At 44.3% G+C, this 18,628-nt stretch overlaps 1 protein-coding gene across 1 annotated transcript; it reads right to left on the bottom strand.

Moving 5' to 3' along the window:
* Positions 1 to 14,655: 14,655 nt before the first annotated feature.
* LOC118080261 (vomeronasal type-2 receptor 26-like) lies at positions 14,656 to 17,485 on the bottom strand. Its single transcript, XM_035105203.2, has 3 exons — positions 17,300 to 17,485; positions 16,385 to 16,511; positions 14,656 to 15,566 (listed from the first exon to the last, which is right to left on the bottom strand). Exons 1-3 carry the CDS (start codon positions 17,483 to 17,485, stop codon positions 14,656 to 14,658), a joined length of 1,224 nt encoding a protein of 407 aa, XP_034961094.2.
* Between the last annotated feature and the right edge of the window lie 1,143 nt (positions 17,486 to 18,628).

The following is an 18,628-nucleotide window of genomic DNA, read 5'->3' on the forward strand; positions in this document are numbered from 1 at the left end:
AATTTAAATAACCTCTAAGGAATGCAGCAGTAAACCAACAGCGGCTTCTGTGGCTTCCTCCTTCAACCTAATCCACTTCCCTTTTGTGCCATATATTCTTGAATTATAAGCCTGAGGCTAGAGACTGTATTAAAAAAAGAAATGCTAAATTGCTCCGGGTGACTTTGGCTGAAGAGAAGTGGAGGGGAACACTTTAAATAAAATAAAACAGGTCAGAGGTCTTCCTGATTAGTGGATTCAGGTCTCCAAAATATTCCTATTCTCTCTCTCTCTCTCTCTCTCTCTCTCTCTCTCTCTCTCTCTCTCTCTCTCTCACACACACACACACACACACACACACACACACACACACACCCCTTCAACCCACCAGGGTTTTTTCGTAAGTGAAAATGATGCCAGTGGTCAGTCCTGGAGAAAGACTCTCCCACCTTGAACCCTGTATTGCCTTTTGAAAAAGAGTTGAACAATTTACACAGACCTTCCTTTGAAGCAAACCTTCTGAAGCTGCCATGACCACTGAAGGAACTCCAGCCTTTCCTGCAATTTCCCAACATTTCACAAACTTTTCAGGGGAAATTGTTTTTACTTATACTTATTTGAAGATGAAATGCTTCTATACTCCTGCAATGGAGCATAAACCTTCCAGTATTTAAATACAATGGTACCTCTGGTTAAGAACTTAATTCGTTCTGGAGGTCCGTTCTTAACCTGAAACTGTTCTTAACCTGAGGTACCACTTTAGCTAATGGGGCCTCCTGCTGCCGCTGCGCCACCAGAGCACGATTTCTGTTCTCATCCTGAAGCAAAGTTCTTAACCTGGGGTACTTAGCAGAGTTTGTAACCTGAAGCGTTTGTAACCTGAAACGTTTGTAACCCGAGGTACCACTGTACATGTAATAATTTGTGGATCAAATAATGTTTTTGTTCATTTGTTAATAAATTGTGAATAGCAATTTAATTTTTTTTAATTGGCATATTTTTTTGCAGTGTCTCACCTATGTTCTACTGGCACATATTGTCCTACTTGTTCACCATCCAGGAGATAAACCAAGATCTCAGGCTCTTACCTAACATCACCCTGGGCTACAATATTTTTGAGAACCACTTTGATGCAATGTTGACTTCTGATGCCATGGTAGACCTGCTTGCAGGTGGGGGAAGCAATGTTCCAAACTATAACTGCAGGAAATGGAATAACCCGCCGGCTGTTCTTGAGCAAGCCAATTCTGTCATCTCAAAGGAGATTTCAGCTATGTCAAGAATCTACAAAATCCCACAGGTAGGAACGGTGGCTCCATGGAGGGACAGAGGAGAATTTCAGCCCCAGAGCAGTTGGGAAGGGGGAATAAAACATGAGAAAATCCTGAGCTATAATGGCTCCTTTTTCAAAATTTAGCTTTAACCAACCTGTCACCCTCCCCTCGGACGTTTGAGACTGCAACTTCAATCAGCCACAGCCAGCACAAATATTGTTAGATATTTATCATTTCAGATTAATAAAAATCTGTTCCTGAGAGCAAAGCACACCACTTATATCTTTTTTCCTCAATAGGTCAGTTATGCCTTCATTGCCCAGGTTCCTGAAGATAAAATCCAGTTCCCTTTTGTCTATCGGATGGTCCCCAAAGAAGAATCTCAGCACCAGGGCATTCTCAAGTTGCTCCTGCATTTTGGATGGACGTGGATTGGCCTCCTTGTTCCAGACAATGACAGTGCAGAAAGATTTGTGAGTGCCTTGACACCCCTGCTGATCAGCAGTGGAATTTGCATTGCCTTGTCAAAAAGATTTCCAGAAAACGATGTACTTAAAATGAGCCTTTTGCCAAATGAGCCATATGGCACCTGGAGACAAGCCACAGTATTTGTTTGCTACATAACAACTCAAATAGGGTTTAGTATAATCTTTTCAGTACAAGAAGCATTTGAGAAACAAATTGGGCCAAAAATCTGGATCACAACGGCTTTTCAAGACATCAACTTTATCTTTTCTTTACATCCTTTTTTCTTCAAGTACATCCATGGTTCTTTGTCCTTTGTAATGAAGACCAAAATAAAGCGCACCAAACATATCTTCTATGAACCAAGGTCCCGTTTCCTTAACCACTTTTGGGAGGAAGCTTTTCATTGTTCCTATTCAAAGCATGTGTTGTCTATGAAAGGCCGGACAAGATGCAGAGAGGTGGAGAAACCGGAGCCTTTGCCCAGAGAAGAGCTGGAAAGAGTCCTGTCTCAAGACAGCTATGGCACTTACTTCAATGTCCAATCTGTGGCGCATGCCTTAAATGCTGCGTATTCATCTAGATCAAAGTGGATGATGATGGCAGGTGGAAAAAAGGAAGAGGAATTCCTGAGGCTGCAATCATGGCAGGTATTGTCTTTCCTTGCAAACTATCGACCCAGCTGTGGAATCCAATTTAGTAGCAAGACATGTTGTGGTGAATGTGAGCGTTCGTTCATTCAAGAACTAACTGTTTACTGGAACTTTGGCAGATGAACTATGTACAGTGGTTCCTTGGTACTCGAATGGCTTGGCTCCTGAACAAATCGGCTCCCAAACACCGCAAACCCGGAAGTGAGTTGTGGCGTTTCACCTCTAGAGGGCCAAGAAGGGGTTAAGTTGCCAGGAGGGAAACGACCAATGGGAGCTCTCCAGCCAGAAGCAGGGTGTATATAGGAAGAATGCAGGCAGGCAGGAGAGGGAGATGAGAGAGATGAGAGTTAGATGTGAGGGGAGAGAGAGATAGATGAGAGGAGCTGGTGTGAAGAATAGAGCTGGTTAATATTGTGGTGGCTGTTAAATAGTGAGATAGACAGGATATAGTGTTAGGAGTTTAGTGATAATTATTATTAGTATTATTTAGAGGTAATAGGCCGGTAAATCATATTTAGAGGTATTAGGCCGGTATAGGAACCCTCTGTGATTTTGAAACCGTTTAAGCTTTGTACAGTAACCAATACGCATAACCACATTCAATAAACCATCTTGTTTTATTTTACTATATCCTGGTCTGAAGTGTGTGAGTGATTGAGAGTATTTGTTTGTCATTGGCACAACACCAATAGACCTTCAAACGTCCGGGGGTGTTGTGCAGGTCAGTGTGACCGCGACATGAGTGTCCTAGTTTGCGAATGTTTTTCGGAAGCCGAACGTCCAATGCGGCTTCTGCTTGAGTGCAGGAAGCTCCTGCAGCCAATCAGAAGCCACACCTTGGCTTTCGAATGGTTTCGGGAGTCGAATGGACTCCCAGAATAGATTAAGTTTGAGAACCAAGGTACCACTGTAAATGGAAACGGTTAAGCTTTTACAACCTGGCAGTAAAGCTGTCTGTCTGTACTTAATTGCCTCTGTGAGTTATTGCCTTCAGTGTCTGGGTCAGAGCTCCTGGATCGCTTTGAAGTTGAGTGTTGCTCTGCTGATTTACGGGCACTAAGGAAGCGTGCTGGGGCACCACAGAATGCACTCAAGAAGCTTGGCAAAGTGGCGTGTCCCAAACACACGCTGGTGTTCACTATGGATAGCCACGTGAAGGGCTTAACTGGATTGGCCTCCAGAATTGTAGAATAATCTTCACTAGAGATAGTGTGGATACATGTGGCAATGGTGTTCTGTCTGCTAGTTACAGTACAGCTATGCTTTAGATGAAATTCCTGCATTGTAGAGGGTTGGACTAGATGACCCTTGGGTCCCTTCCAACTCTAAGATTCTATTATTCTAAGGGCATTCCTGAGCACTGATTTTTAGGACTACCTTGGTTAAACACTTTGGATATCTATAGTCCTCGTGGGTTAAAAAATATATATTTTATTGTCTTTGTATTGATCTTATTCTGCTCATCTCATAGCTGTTTTATATGAAAGGTGGTCTATAAATGTTTCAATCAATAACATAGAATTCTCCAAGAGGGCTTATAGTCTACACAAGATGTTCACTGTCCGCAATTCATAAGAGCTCAACGGGAATAAGACTGAGATATCCAACATGGTTCCATGCTTCCTCCTGTTTCTCCTGTCATTCCAGCTTCACCCTTTCTTGAAAGAAATCCAATGCTTAAATACTTCTCTGGGCACACTGTGTTTGGATAAGAATGGAGAGCTGCCAACCGACATTCATATTGAGAACTGGGTGATGTTTCCTAATGAGTCTCGTGTTAGAGTGAAGATTGGGAGTCTAGAGAGAGAGGTGTCGACTGGCCTAAAGTTTAGCATTAACCCAGAAACCATTGAGTGGCCCAAGCCATTTAAGAAGGTAGGGGAATATAACAAAGGGTGGAGTCTAGGAGAGCCTGCTTACTCAACCTGAAACGTACGTAACCCGAGGTATGAGTGTAATTGGTTCCGAAAGTCTGTACTTAACCTGAAGCATACTTAACCTGAAGCAAAATCTCCCATTGAAAGTAATGGAAAGTGGATTAATCCGTTCCAGACGGGTCTGCAGAGTACTTAAATTGAAAATACTCAAACCGAGGCATACTTAAACCGAGGCATGAGTGTATCATGTTTTGGGGTGTCTGTGTGTGTTTGTGTGCCTGTGTGTGTGTGTCCCTGCTTTGCTGTTTCCAAGTGCTTCCCATAAAATAGAGAACTGAAAAAAATAGTTAAGTACTCCTTCAGGAAGGATCCAGAAATATTTTTTATTAGGAATGCTAAATGACGAAATCAAAGAAAAAGATAGGTGTATAAATGATGCACGCAACTGCAACCGCTAGACTCCTAATCGCGAAGAATTTGAAAACTGATAGAGTACCAAGTAAGGAAGATTGGCAAATCAAATTGATAATATATCAAAATTTGGCGGGAAAATTAAGGGGTTATCTGATCAAAAAATAGATAAAGATTGCAAAAGGTTTAAGGAATATTTAGCATATCTTGTAGAAAAAGTTGATCTTATAGCAGACATGTGAAGGAAAGGGAAAAAAATACGCATAGGTATGCACGAGAACTAAGATATATAAAGCACAATATAGAAAAGGCTGGAAGTCAACACAGGGTGGTAGCAGTGGGGAATTGGGACTTTTCCTTATATTTTGGTTTGTACTTATGTTCCCTTTTTTCTTTTTTGTATTGATTTTTGTAATTTGAAAGAAAAATAAAGTAGGGGGGGAGAGAAGGTAGGGGATATAACAAAGGGTGGAGGCTAGGAGAGCCTGCTTAACACTTGCCCTTGTGAGAATGCTGCAAAACAGCAAGATCCTGAAACTAGAAACAATGTGTTTCTCAGACAACCCCCCCCCCCCAGCTACTGCTACAGTTTTCTTATTGCTGTTATTATGTTTGTGGGGTGTTTTTGTGTGTGGGTGTGGGTGTGTCCCTGCTTTGCTGTTTCCAAGTGCTTCCCATAAAATAGTGGGTGGGATCAGCTGGACTAGGGATCCAGATTCTCTGAATGAATTCCATTGTCAAAAGTGCTACTAATACCCTCTCTCCTTAATGCACTTTCTTTTCTTAATGGTTAGGCTGTGCCTCGCTCCAAGTGCACCAAAAGCTGCCACCCTGGATATGCCAAAGTGGTTCAAGAAGGAAAGGTGGTTTGCTGCTATGTTTGCGCTCCCTGTGCAGAAGGGACAATCTCCACTCAGAGAGGTGGGTGACTCAAAGGGAGAAGAGATTCCTTGGGAGAATAAGGGCAGTGAGTTAATTTGGTTATGTTATAATGTGCTCTCAGTTATCAAAGAACAAGAACAATGCCTGTCAGGGGCTGGACTTAGGAGGAATGGTGGGGACCGCCCCCCTTCCCCCGAACCTTCCAGAGAAGAGGAGGACAGTATAGATTTAGAACGGTGGCTTGCAGAGGAGTCCTAGTAGACCACAAACTTGACATGAGTCAACAGTGTGATGCAGCAGCTAAAAATGCCAATGCAATTCTGGGCTGCATCAATAGGAGTATAGCATCTAGATCAAGGGAAGTAATAGTTCCACTGTATTCCGCTCTGGTCAGACTTCACTTGGAATACTGTGTCCAGTTCTGGGTACCACAGTTCAAGAAGGATACAGACAAGCTGGAACATGTCCAGAAGAGGGCAACCAAAATGGTCAAAGGCTTGGAAACGATGTCTTATGAGGAATAGCTTAGGGAGCTGGGTATGTTTAGCCTGGAGAAGAGAAGGTTAAGGGGTGATGTTATAGCCATGTTCAAATATATAAAAGGATGTCATATAGAGGAGGGTGAAAGGTTGTTTTCTGCTGCTCCAGAGAAGCGGACACGGAGCAATGGATTCAAGCTACAAGAAAGAAGATTCCACCTAAACATTAGGAAGAACTTCCTGACAGTAAGAGCTGTTTGGCAGTGGAATTTGCTGCCATGGAGTGTGGTGGAGTCTCCTTCTTTGGAGGTCTTTAAGCGGAGGCTTGGCAGCCATCTGTCAGGAATGCTTTGATGGCGTTTCCTGCTTGGCAGGGGGTTGGACTGGATGGCCCTTGTGGTCTCTTCCAACTCTATGATTCTATAGTTCAGAAGCTGCAGAGAGGAAAGCCTGGGAAATATTGGAAGAGGAACAGCAGGAAGAAGAAGCACTTGGAGGGAGACAGCTGACAGTCTCAGTGTCCTCGGAAAGCATTCATGACCCCCCACTAGGACCAGACATGCATTAAGGGTAGTAGAACAGAAAGCTCAGAGGCAGAAAGTTCAGATTAACCGACACAAGGGTGACATAGAATAGGAGAGACAGAAGGAGTGGAACTTTACTTGGAGCAACGTTATCCTAGATAGACTGCATCCCTTTGTCTCTCTCTGTGTGTAGTGCAGGGGTCTCCAAACTAAGGCCCAGGGGCTGGATGCGGCCCAATCATCTTCTCAATCCGGCCCCCGGACGGTCCAGGAACCAGCGTGTTTTTACATGAGTAGAATGTGTCTTTTTTTAGTTAAAATGCATCTCTGGGTTATTTGTGGGGCATAGGAGTTCGTTCATCCCCCAAAAAAATATAGTCTGGCCCCCCACAAGGTCTGAGGGACAGTGGACCGGCCCTCTGCTGAAAAAGTTTGCTGACCCTTGGCGTAGTGTATAAATTTCTTGGTAAGAACTGTTGTTGTTGTTTTGTGTGTGTTTATCTGCTTCTTTCCTGCCACCATGGGAGGGATTGAATTCCCTGGAGCCTGACAACGCCCAAAAGAAACAATCTTTTAAAATTTTAAAAAATGTTTAGAAAACCCTGAAAAATAGTGAGGAATAAAAATTTTTTTAAACACAATGAAAACACAGTATGAAATAAAGAATGGGAATAATGGGGAAATGATTACAATATAACATATGAATAATTTTTAGGGGAATAATATGAGCATTTCATGGAAGAAATTCGAAAGTATTTGGATTAGCTCTGAAAGGTATAACAAGAAATCATACATAAAAAGTGAAACATAAGAAGGCAATTACCTTTTTAACACTCTTCCACCAGTCCAGCTTACATCAAAGTTATCCAAGATGAAGGATAAATATATACCTCACAGGTTTGCTGTGAGGATGAAAAGGGATGCATGCCGTCTCCAGATCCTTGGCAGAAATGTGGGAGTGAAATGGAAGAAATAATCAATCAAATAAAAAACAAATTGTCAAAGGTCAAGTTGAAGAGAGGCATCTTCAGCATTAGCCCAAACTGGACAATGCAAGACGAAGATGCCAGAAATGCTTCTGTGGGGAGGTTGTTGCCCCTCAGCTTCAGAGGTCAGCAAACTTTTTCAGCAGGGGGCCAGTCCACTGTCCCTCAGACCTTGTGGGGGGCCGGACTATATTTTGATTTTTTAAAAACGAATTCCTATGCCCCACAAATAACCCAGAGATGCATTTTAAATAAAAGGACATATTCTACTCATGTAAAAACATGCTGATTCCTGGACCATCCGTGGGCCGGATTTAGAAGGTGATTGGGCCACATCCGGCCCCCGGGCCTTAGTTTGGGGACTCCTGCTCAGCTTTAACCTACAAGATTGTATTGGCAATAAAAAGTTGGGGGGGGGCATGTGTGCCACCTCCATCTCCTTGCAGGAAAGGCAGGATGCAAGTGTAAACATCAAATTAGCAAATGAAAAATTGTTTACCTCTCTTTCCCTATTCCACATTCTTATTTCCTGACATCTCTCATGTTGCTATCTTTCTCCAAAACGCAACAGAGCAAAGGTGGCTGATGGAATTAAGTAGTGTTGAACTCTTTTTTCTCTTCCTCAGATGCAGAACGTTGCACCAAATGTCCAGAAGACCAATATCCAAACAAGAACCGAGCTCACTGCATTCCCAAGATTATCACCTTCTTATCATATAAAAAACATTTGGGGATCCTCCTGGCTTCCCTTTCTCTCTTCTTATCCTTAACCACAAGCTTTGTGTTAGGAATCTTCATTAAATACAAAGAAACTCCCATAGTCAAAGCCAACAACAGGGACCTCTCCTACATCCTCCTCATCTCCCTCCTGCTTTCCTTTTTGTCCTCCTTCCTCTTCATTGGCCATCCCACGAAAGTCACCTGCCTCCTTCGACAAACAGCCTTCAGCACCATCTTCTCGGTTGCTGTCTCTTCTGTGTTGGCTAAAACCATCACGGTGGTGCTGGCCTTCCTGGCCACAAAGCCAGGAAACATGATGAGGAGATGGCTGGGGAAGAGTCTGGCCAACTCCATTGTCATTTCTTGTTCCAGTGTCCAAATGGTCATTTGCATTGCCTGGCTGGGGATCTCTCCCCCATTCCCAGACTCCGACAAGCATTCCCAGGCTGGAGAGATCACCCTGCAGTGCAATGAAGGGTCGGTTGGCATGTTTTATGGTTCCCTCAGCTACATGGGCTTCCTGGCTGCCATCTGCTTCACGGTGGCTTTCCTGGCAAGGAAGCTGCCTGGGGCCTTCAATGAAGCCAAGCTGATCACCTTCAGCATGCTGGTCTTCTGCAGCGTTTGGGTGTCCTTTGTGCCCACTTACCTGAGCACCAAAGGAAAAAACATGGTAGCTGTGCAGATCTTCTCTATCTTAGCCTCCAGTGCTGGGCTTCTGGGCTGCATCTTCATACCCAAGTGCTACATTATTGTGCTGAGGCCTGTTCTGAATACAAAGGAGAGCCTGACAACAAAAACTAAAAATGGTATCTGATTCTTAAATTAATCAATGCTGACAATGTCCAGCACTGTAGAAATTAAACACACATAACTGTTTTGGGATTAAAGCTTCATAAACTCTGACTCTCTCTCTTCATCCTGCATAAATCTTGAATGATGGAAAGGAATGTTTGGACTTAATGTTTTATATTATTTCTTTATCACAGTCTGATTCCCACTAGAGACCTTCCAACCACTTTGGTCTTTACGCTGCTCATGTTCACCTGGCTCACCCTAGTTTTGCACAGTCTTGTTTTCTAAATAATATTGTGCATTGTTGGCATGTTTACGCCATCACTATTTCATCTTCCAGTTTTGCCGTGATTCCCACTTCAAAGCTTGCAAGCCGGGGCTCTTACTTGTAAGAACGAAATAGATCTTTATCCTGGCAGATGGTGGTACAGGCTCAACAGCAGAACCAACATTCAGGAGTCATGGCTTAGGAGCTCAAGAGCAGAGTAATAATAATAATAATAATAATAATAATAATAATAATAATAATTTATTATTTATACCCCACCCATCTGGCTGGGTTTCCCCAGCCACTCTGGGCGGCTTCCAACAGAAAAATACAATACAATAATGGATTAAACATTAAAAGCCTCCCTAAACAGGGCTGCCTTCAGATGTCTTCTAAAAGTCTGGTAGTTGTTTTTCTCTTTGACATTTGATGGGAGGGCATTTGAGGTAATCGGGGTTCCCTGTTTCCGCTGTTCCCTCCTGGCTTGTATGCATTTTGCTCTGTGCCCCGTATTGCTTTGGGGCTCAGTTGTGACCTTTCATTGGGTAAGCTTCACTTTAATGCAATACTTTGGGAGAAGAAAAGCAGAGAGGGGGAAGAGAAGTGACTGGGGATTTAGCAGGGATGGGAGGAAGACTCCCCTGTGCTGTGGTGGCGCTGGGGGAAATGTTGTGGCACAGAAGGATGTTTCTATAATAATAATAATTTATTATTTGTACCCCACCCATCTGGCTGGGTTTCCCCAGCCACTCTGGGCGGCTTCCAACAAAAATTTAAAATACATTAAAATGTCACACATTAAAAACTTACCTGAACAGGGCTGCCTTCGGATGTCTTCTAAATGTCAGGTAGTTGTTTTTCTCTTTGACATTTGATGGGAGGGCATTCCACAGGGCGGGCGCCACTACCGAGAGGGCCCTCTGCCTAGTTCCCTGCAACTTGGCTTCTCGCAATGAGGGAACCGCCAGAAGGCCCTCGGTGCTGGACCTCAGTGTCCGGGCAAGTGAGAAGTTTGGAACTGTATAGAAACAATGAAGATGTCCCCACAAGTGCTTTCCCCTCCAAGCTTTCCAAGATGAGGCACTGAACATTCACTCAGTTGGAAACGGGAGATCACTCCTCTTGTAACTCTGGTTTCTAGCCTTGAGGCCCCCAAAATCAAAAAAAAAATTAGATGGGCAAATAAAAATAATTAACTGAACAGCTTCCGATAATAAGCCCTAAATTGCCCGCTCCTAACGCTTTCAGCAGTCTAAACAAGTGGAAAGCTTAGTAAATTCCCTGCACCGTTAGTTAGGGAAAAACTAATGATTTATTGGTGTAGGAGAGATTTGCACCTCCCAGTCCATACAGGGTTCCAAGGAATTAGTTCCTGTGGATGAAGGGGGAAACCTGAGAAAGATGAATCCTTTATCCATAATGTTCCAAGCAAGAAGAAGAAGAAAAAGTGAAGTAAAGATAGAGAGGAAATGTTCAAAATTGAAATAGCAAAGTCTGGGCTTCACAATATATGTTACTCAGCATGGCCAAGGGCTTGCTGATCAGAACGTCAGCGGTTCGAATCCCCGTGACAGGGTGAGCTCCCATTGCTCGGTCCCAGCTCCTGCCAACCTAGCAGTTCGAAAGCACGTCAAAGTGCAAGTAGATAAATAGGTACCACTCCAAGCGGGAAGGTAAACGGCATTTCCGTGTGCTGCTCTGGTTCGCCAGAAGCGGCTTTGTCATGCTGGCCACATGACCTGGAAGCTGTATGCCTGCTCCCTTGGCCAATAACACGAGATGAGCGCCGCAACCCCAGAGTTGGTCATGACTGGACCTAATGGTCAGGGGTCCCTTTACCTTTTTAAGTACCCTGTAACCAAACAAGAATGGGAGGTTTCGGAAGGTCAATTAAGAATTTAGGAACTTTTGCGGAAATGCATACACACAGAAATGGTCAAATTTTAATTTTTATACACTAACTAGTTGGCCCTGCCACACGTTGCGGTGGCTCAGTTTATTAAATGGAGCCTCAGAGTCCCACTTCAGACTCCCCTCACCTTCAGAGTTCCCCTGTTTTTTGTGTGTTATGTTTACATAGGCGCATCCCTGTGTCTTCCCCCCACCCTGTTCTGTCCCTCCCCCCATCCCCCGGTTCATCCCTGTGATTGGGCCCACCCTGTCCCAACTTATGACCTATTTGCCCCCCCATCCCACACCCAGGCAGGCCCCTACCTCCACTTGGCCTAGTCTGGAAAGTGGCCTAGTCTGCAAAGCTGAGGCAAGATACTGTAGAGAGGGCAGGTTTCATCCCTGTCTCCCTCCACCCTGTTCTGACCCATTACCTATCCCTGCCCCCTATTTGGCCCCCCATACCTCCACTTGGCCTAGTCTGGAAAGTAGCCTATTCAGTCTGCTGGGCAATGTTGGGCCTTGTTGCTGCAAAAGGCCTGTTTTCAGTTGGTTGCTGTGGAATTTTGTGATGTCATCTGGTGGCACGGCTTACGAGGCAGCAGGGTGCGATCTGTCTTTCTATTGGATGCTCTTGGAGTCTTCAGACCTTCTGCTGGTGATGTATAATTTGGGCGCCACTTTTTGTGTTTAATCATTATTTTAGGTGTGAAAGGTGTGCTTTTTTGGAAAAAAAATTACGTCAGATCCCTCCCTGATGGGCAAGCTGCGCTTTGTCCTAATTTGTTGGAATTCAGTTCAGCGGTTACGGTGAAAGGCTGGGACATCCGCGCCTGCAGTGGGTATATATATATGCTTTACAAACACTCTCTAATCCACCCACCCCATCCAAGGATATGTTGCTCAATGTGTCAGTCAGGAACCGAAACTGAGGATACAAGAATGGGGCTAAATGCAGTCATGGCCAAACTTGTCCCTCCAGCTGTTTTGGGGCTACAATTCCCATCATCCCTGACCACTGGTCCTGTTAGCTAGGGATGATGGGAGTTGTAGTACAAAAACAGCTGGGGGGGCAAGTTTGGCCACCACTGGCTAGAGGGAGCTAGCTGGGGCAAGGAATACTATGAAGTTTGCCCAGTAACATACTTTTCTCCTCAGCCCATCACAAGGCTTCTAGGCTGTAACTTTCCAGAGTCTACTTTGAATGGTGGGTTTCCCCTGACAACACATCTGAAAAACGCTACAACAATTAGTGGACTGGGAGGGTCCCGGCGCCTGCCTCCATGCACTGCTGGAGCGGTTTGCCGCCATTGCCGCTGCGTAGTACACATGTATGGCGTCGCAGTGTTGCAAGCCAAAAAATGGCTTATCTTCTGAGTTAGGCCAATAAGACTCAGAGACAAGAGGAGTTAGGAGTCCATTATGTTTATTGCAAAGCAATAAGGTTACAGTCGAATCTTTTCGCAAAACTGCAACCCCCGCCCAACGTGGGGCAGAGGAATTTATAACATTTCAGACAAAGGATTTTGATTTAACCAATCACATAAATCATTACATCATTGCATATTTAATATTCATCATTACCTCATTTCATATTTAATACGCATGCACAATAAGCTTCGCTAACTAAACTTTGATTCTCTCCGTGATCTGTTACATATTGTTAGTTTACATGCATGGGAACCTGTGTTACATGTGGATGTAACAATTTATGTTCTAGTTTATGAATTGCTTCTTTGTGATTGATGTACAGTATTAGCTGACCTTCTATCCCAGTAGGGACGGCTTCTTGCTGAATAATCAGTTTCTTTAAAGCAACAGGTTACCATAACTCTTCTAATACAAGCATATTCCCGAGTCCACGAACGTTTAGGCGCATTTAACTTTATTATTTAACTTGAAAACATGGATTTCTCTGGTTCTTAAAAGTGCATATCTTCTTTTCATATAACACAGACTTGTCAATACATCTCCTGCATCTTGATAATAACTGTTATAACCTTTCTTCCCATCCACCCGAACCTAACCTCCTGCTCCCTCTCTAACCCTCCACTCCCTAACTGCCAACCCCCAACTGCCTTTCAACAGTTGTTCCCCCTCCATTTAGAACTCCCGATTAGCTCTGCCTCCCAGGGAACACCTGCCTATCATGGGAGTGATAGGTTAACCCATGATGAACCAGAATCATCATCAGGCACTATTCCGCCACAGCAAGCCGCTCCAGCGCCGTGTGGGGATGGTGCTGGGGCCCTCTGCTCACGGCTGCAGCTGCGAGCAGACGATCCTCTGACGAACATTTGACTACAAGCTGCTCCAGCCCCAGCCCATTTATACGCAATAACTAAGCAGGAAATAGGGACATAAAACCAGGAGTGGGGGTGGGGGGTGGAATTCAGCCACCATAGAAGTTCTACTGCATGGTGACAATCTCTTCTAGCCATTTTTTATTGTCAATATGACAATAATCTAGTATGGCTGGGGCAACCCAGTCAGATGGGCTGGGTGCAGATCTGTTGTTGTTGTTGTTGTTGTTGTTGTTGTTGTTGTTGTTGTTGTTGTATCACTTTTGCCCAATTTAGTCTCGAGTTTTCAAACTCTACACATAGGGTGCCCCCATTTTTGTCCCCTGGGTCTGTTCTTCTCCAGCACATTGATACACAACAACTAAGCAGGAAATAGGGAGATAAAACCAGGAGTGGGGTGGGGGTGGAATTCAGCCACCAGAGAAGTTCTACTGCAGATTATTTGGAGGATGTTACATTTTTTAAATCCCAACTACTGAACACAAGTGCATCATCTGGAAAATGATGTGGTTTTTTTTTTACTACCATCCTGTTTTGTTCTGGTATAACTTCAGTTTAGCTTAAGTTACTAAAACATGCATTGTTTTGCACTATGTTTTTAGCTTAACCCAGGCATCCCCAAACTGCAGCCCTCCAGATGTTTTGGCCTACAACTCCCATGACCCCTAGCTAACAGGACCAGTGGTTGGGGAAGATGGGAATTGTAGTCCAAAACATCTGGAGGGCCGAAGTTTGGGGGTGCCTGGGTTAAACTGTCAAATTTGCTTCCTCATTAATATTGTGATTTCTTCTGGTTGTTTCTAATATGCGTTTATTATTATTATTATTTGCCAATTGATATGTTGTGATCCACTCTGGGCGCAGTTTTATTGCAAGTTAGCCATATAAATAAACAGATGTGCCAAACCAGTCACAGTGACCCCCAGAGGACCATGAGGATTATGAAGGCCAGAGGGTTGATCAAGAATCTGAGGGGAATCAGGGTGTGGTACAGCAAGGCATAGAAAATTATAATCTCATAGTGCCTGTGGCCATTGCAGAGTCTTTAGGCATTCATTGTCATCACTCATAATTTATGCAAAATGAAAAGAGGTTTGTATCTAAGAAGATATTCCTGGGTATCAATTGTCAAAATTGAATATTTAAGGATCAGATGCCAGCTTTAGCTTTTGCAGTCAAATGTTCCTTTGTGTTCAGATCTGGCCTCAGTATGATAATGTAGCACTTTGGAATGAAGATGCAGCCCAGAAGCCCAGCACTGGAAGCCAAGATAGAGAAGATCTGCACGGCTACCATGTATTTCCCCTTTGTGCTCAGGTAAGTGGGAACAAAGGACACCCAAATGCTGCAGAAGACCAGCATGCTGAACGTGATCAGCTTGGCTTCATTGAAGGCCCCAGGCAGCTTCCTAGCCAGGAAAGCCACCGTGAAGCAGATGGCAGCTAGGAAGCCCATGTAACTGAGGGCAGCATAAAACATAGCAACAGACCCTTCATTGCATTGCAGGGTGATCTCTCCAGCCTGGGAATGCTTGTCGGAGTCTGGGAATGGGGGAGAGTTGCCCAGCCAAATGATGCAAATGACCATTTGGACACTGGAACAGGAAATGACAATGGAGTTGGCCAGACTCTTCCCCAGCCATCTCCTCATCGTGTTCCCTGGCTTTGTGGCCAGGAAGGCCAGCACCACAGTGATGGTTTTAGCCAACACAGAGGAGACAGCAACCGAGAATATAATACTAAAGGCTGCTTGTTGGAGAAGGCAGGTCACTTTCCCTGGCCGGCCAATGAAAAGGAAGGAGGACAAAAATGAAAGCAAGAGGGAGACGAGGAGGATATAGGAGAGGTCCCGGTTGTTGGCTTTGACTGTGGGAGTTTTCTTGTATTTAACGAAGATTCCTAAAATGAAGCTTGTGGTTAATGACAAAAAGAGGGCAAAGGAAACCAGAAGGATCCCCAAAGATTCTTCATAGGCCAGGAAGGTGATAATCTTGGGAATACATTGATCTTGGTCCTTGTTTGGATGGTGATCTTCTGGGCATTTAGTGCAATGGTCTGCATCTGAGGAGGAGGAAAAGTGTTTTCATTTCCATCACTTATATCTGTAACTCTCTGTGTCGTGCTGCATTTTGAGAGAAGATGATAATGTGGAGGAGGTAACAAAATCAGAATACAGTCGTACCTCCATTTACGACCACAATTCGTTCCGGGGAGCCAGTCGCTCCCTGAGCAGGTTGTAAACGGAGAGGCGCTTCTGCGCGTGCGTGAAGCACCGATAGAGCGCTTCTGCACATGTGCATGCTGCGCAGACCACTTCTGCGTATCCACATGCCACGGAACCCAGATGTAAACACTTCCAGGTCCGCGGTGGTCGCAAACCGATTGGTCGGAAACCACAGCGGTCGCAAACCAAGGTATGACTGTATGCAAGAAAGGAGGAAAATGTTAATTGATTTATTTAACCTTCACATGTGTATCCAAAAGAGATTGATGTGACACACAAGGCACTTTTCAATTCCGAAATAACCTTGTGATGTAGGTAACATTGACAGGCAAAGACCTCCCCACAGAGGTGCATCTGGGGTCTTCATTGTACAGTTTTTGCTGTGCATGGAAGACACACCTGTTTACCTGGTCTTTTGGATAATTGCTTTCAACTATTTTAGATATAATTGTTATATCCTAGGTAAAGTAAAGGTAAAGGGACCCCTGATCTTAGGTCCAGTCGTGACTGACTCTGGGGTTGCGGCGCTCATCTCGCATTATTAGTCGAGGGAGCCGGTTGGGTACAAATAATAAAGTATCATTATCATCATCATCATCATCAGTGGTTTAGACCACAGTGTCACCCTCATCACCCTGCCCTTGGAATCACCCACCTTCCTGAGTGGAGATTGTCCCTTCCGCACATGGAACACATGAGTAGCAGCAAACTGGCTCTCCTTCTTGAACCACCTTGGCATATCCAGGGTGGCAGCTTTTGGTACACCTGGAGCGAGGCACAGTCTAATAACCAAGACAAGGTGTATCAAGCAGAAAGTGTTAGGAGCACCTGCACCTATGGAATTATTTCATAGAGTTTGCAAAGCATCCAGCAGGATCCCTAGTCCCCCTGACCCCATCCATTTATTTCTGGGGAAGCACTTTTTTTTAAGAAAAGGGTATGGCAGGGGAAACTGTTTGGTGTGTTTGTTTCTTTGTCTCAACATTGTTACCTCTACCTTCTGTACAGAGCACTAAATATGACAAAAACAAATCCAGAATAACAGCAATAAGAAAATAGTGACAACAAACCACACTGATGCAATGCAGGAACTGTACATGCAATATCCTGAAGACAATAACGTTAAAAATGACTCCTGGATTATTATGTTTTAAAAGGTGCTTTGAGAACTGGCAATTTGGAGTCTGAAATGTGGATTTGCTAAATTTAAGGATTTGAGCCACCTGCCATGTTCCTAACTGCTGTGTGCAAAGTCCTGGGGATACAATTTGGGGTGTTAGAGAAACGTGGGCTACTCTGTTCCCTGGGAGAAAGAAAGAGATAAATGCTGGTTTCCCTCCCCAAGTGAAGAGAGGGGAACCTGGCTAGGAAATGCTGCTTATCTTGTTTCAGGATCCCAGGGCTCCAGTATTTCCTTGAGCACCCCAGATTCCCCTCTGGTCTGTCTGGCAGCATTTACTGTGTTCTTAAGACATAGTTGGTCCACCTTACAAGGCTGTTGTGCAGCAGTTGCACTATGAAGAGTGTAATCCGTCTCTCCTAGCCTCATCCTTCTGTTATATCCTCATACCTTGTTAAACTGCTTGGGCCACTCAATGGCTTCTGGGTTAATGGCGAACTTTATGCCAGTAGAAGTCACTCTCTCCAGACTCCCAATTTTCACTCGAACACAGGACCCGTTAGGGAACATCACCCAATTATCAATATCAAAGTCGGCTGGCAGCTCCCCATTCTCATCCAAACATAGTCTGCCCATGGAAGTATTTGAACACTGGATTTCTCTTAGGAAAGGGTGAAGCTGGAATGACAGGGGGAACATCAGCCTCAAGAAAGCAATGTGGGAGACTGTGACGAGAAGATCTGTGTGCCCGCTCAGTCTGCATTCCAGGTGCTTAACTGTTGATGGGCAGCTTAAACACCCAGCGGACTGGGATATGAGATTTCACCCCCTTACCTTCCAAGTCCCGGACTGCAGAATCCGGGACCGGCAGCCCTGTGACACCGGAAGTTGCGTTGACGTAACTTCCGGTGTCGCTTTGCCCTTCTATGGGCACCAAAAATGGCCGCTGCCAACATGCGTAGATGCGACTTTTGAAGCCGGCGGCGGCCATTTTTTGTGCCCATAGAAGGGCAAATCAGAAAGAAAAAAAATGGCCACCGGCAGGAGAAAATAACAGATAAAAACGGGAGACGAAGGGATACGGGGGACCACCGGGAAAAGGTAAGTAAAAACGGGGGTTTCCCGGGGGGAAACGGGGTACTTGGCAGCTATGCACCCCTGATTAAGAAACCTGTATCTAACTCCATGTAGACTTGCTAAGATGTATAAGACCGAATCAGATAAGTGTTGGAGATGTAATGAGACTGGGGGTATGTTCTGTCATATGTGGTGGACCTGTAAAAGGGTAAAAGAGTATTGGGAAATAATTCATAATGAACTGGGGAAAAATGTTTAAAAGTAGTTTTCTTTTAAAAAAAACCCACCAGAGTCCTTTTTGTTGGGGATAACTCAGGTGGAAATTCCCAGGTGTCAAAAAATGTTATTTATGTATGCCACTATTGCGGACCGTGTTTTGTTAGCCCCCAAATGGAAAATGAGCGAGGTCTCAACTAAAGAAGACTGGCAACTTAAGTTGACAGAATATGCGCAGCTTGCAGAATTAACATATAGAATAAGAGAACAAGAAGAAACTTTAAATAAGATTGGAAAATGTTCATTGAATATATGGAGGAAAATTGTGTATACAGTATTGGAAAACGTGGGCTGCATTAAGATAAATTCAGCAGTGTAAATAATTTTTGATGGATGTAATAATGGAATACCAAATGGTTTAGTTTATATAAAATATGCAGGGATTTATGTTGTGCAAAATGAACTTTGGAAAGAGAGGAGGGGAAG

This window comes from Zootoca vivipara, chromosome 2 (assembly GCF_963506605.1).
Source record: "Zootoca vivipara chromosome 2, rZooViv1.1, whole genome shotgun sequence".
Taxonomy (NCBI): domain Eukaryota; kingdom Metazoa; phylum Chordata; class Lepidosauria; order Squamata; family Lacertidae; genus Zootoca; species Zootoca vivipara.

Excerpts from the sequence above, each read along its gene's own strand:
- LOC118080261 (XM_035105203.2), bottom strand. The coding sequence starts at position 17,485 with ATGGGCAGACTATGTTTGGATGAGAATGGGGAGCTGCCAGCCGACTTT. Across the intron at positions 16,512-17,299 it reads GGCCCAAGCAGTTTAACAAG|ACTGTGCCTCGCTCCAGGTG; the intron begins GTATGAGGATAT and ends CTTGGTTATTAG. Across the intron at positions 15,567-16,384 it reads GACAATCTCCACTCAGGAAG|ATGCAGACCATTGCACTAAA; the intron begins GTGGGTGATTCC and ends CCTCCTCCTCAG.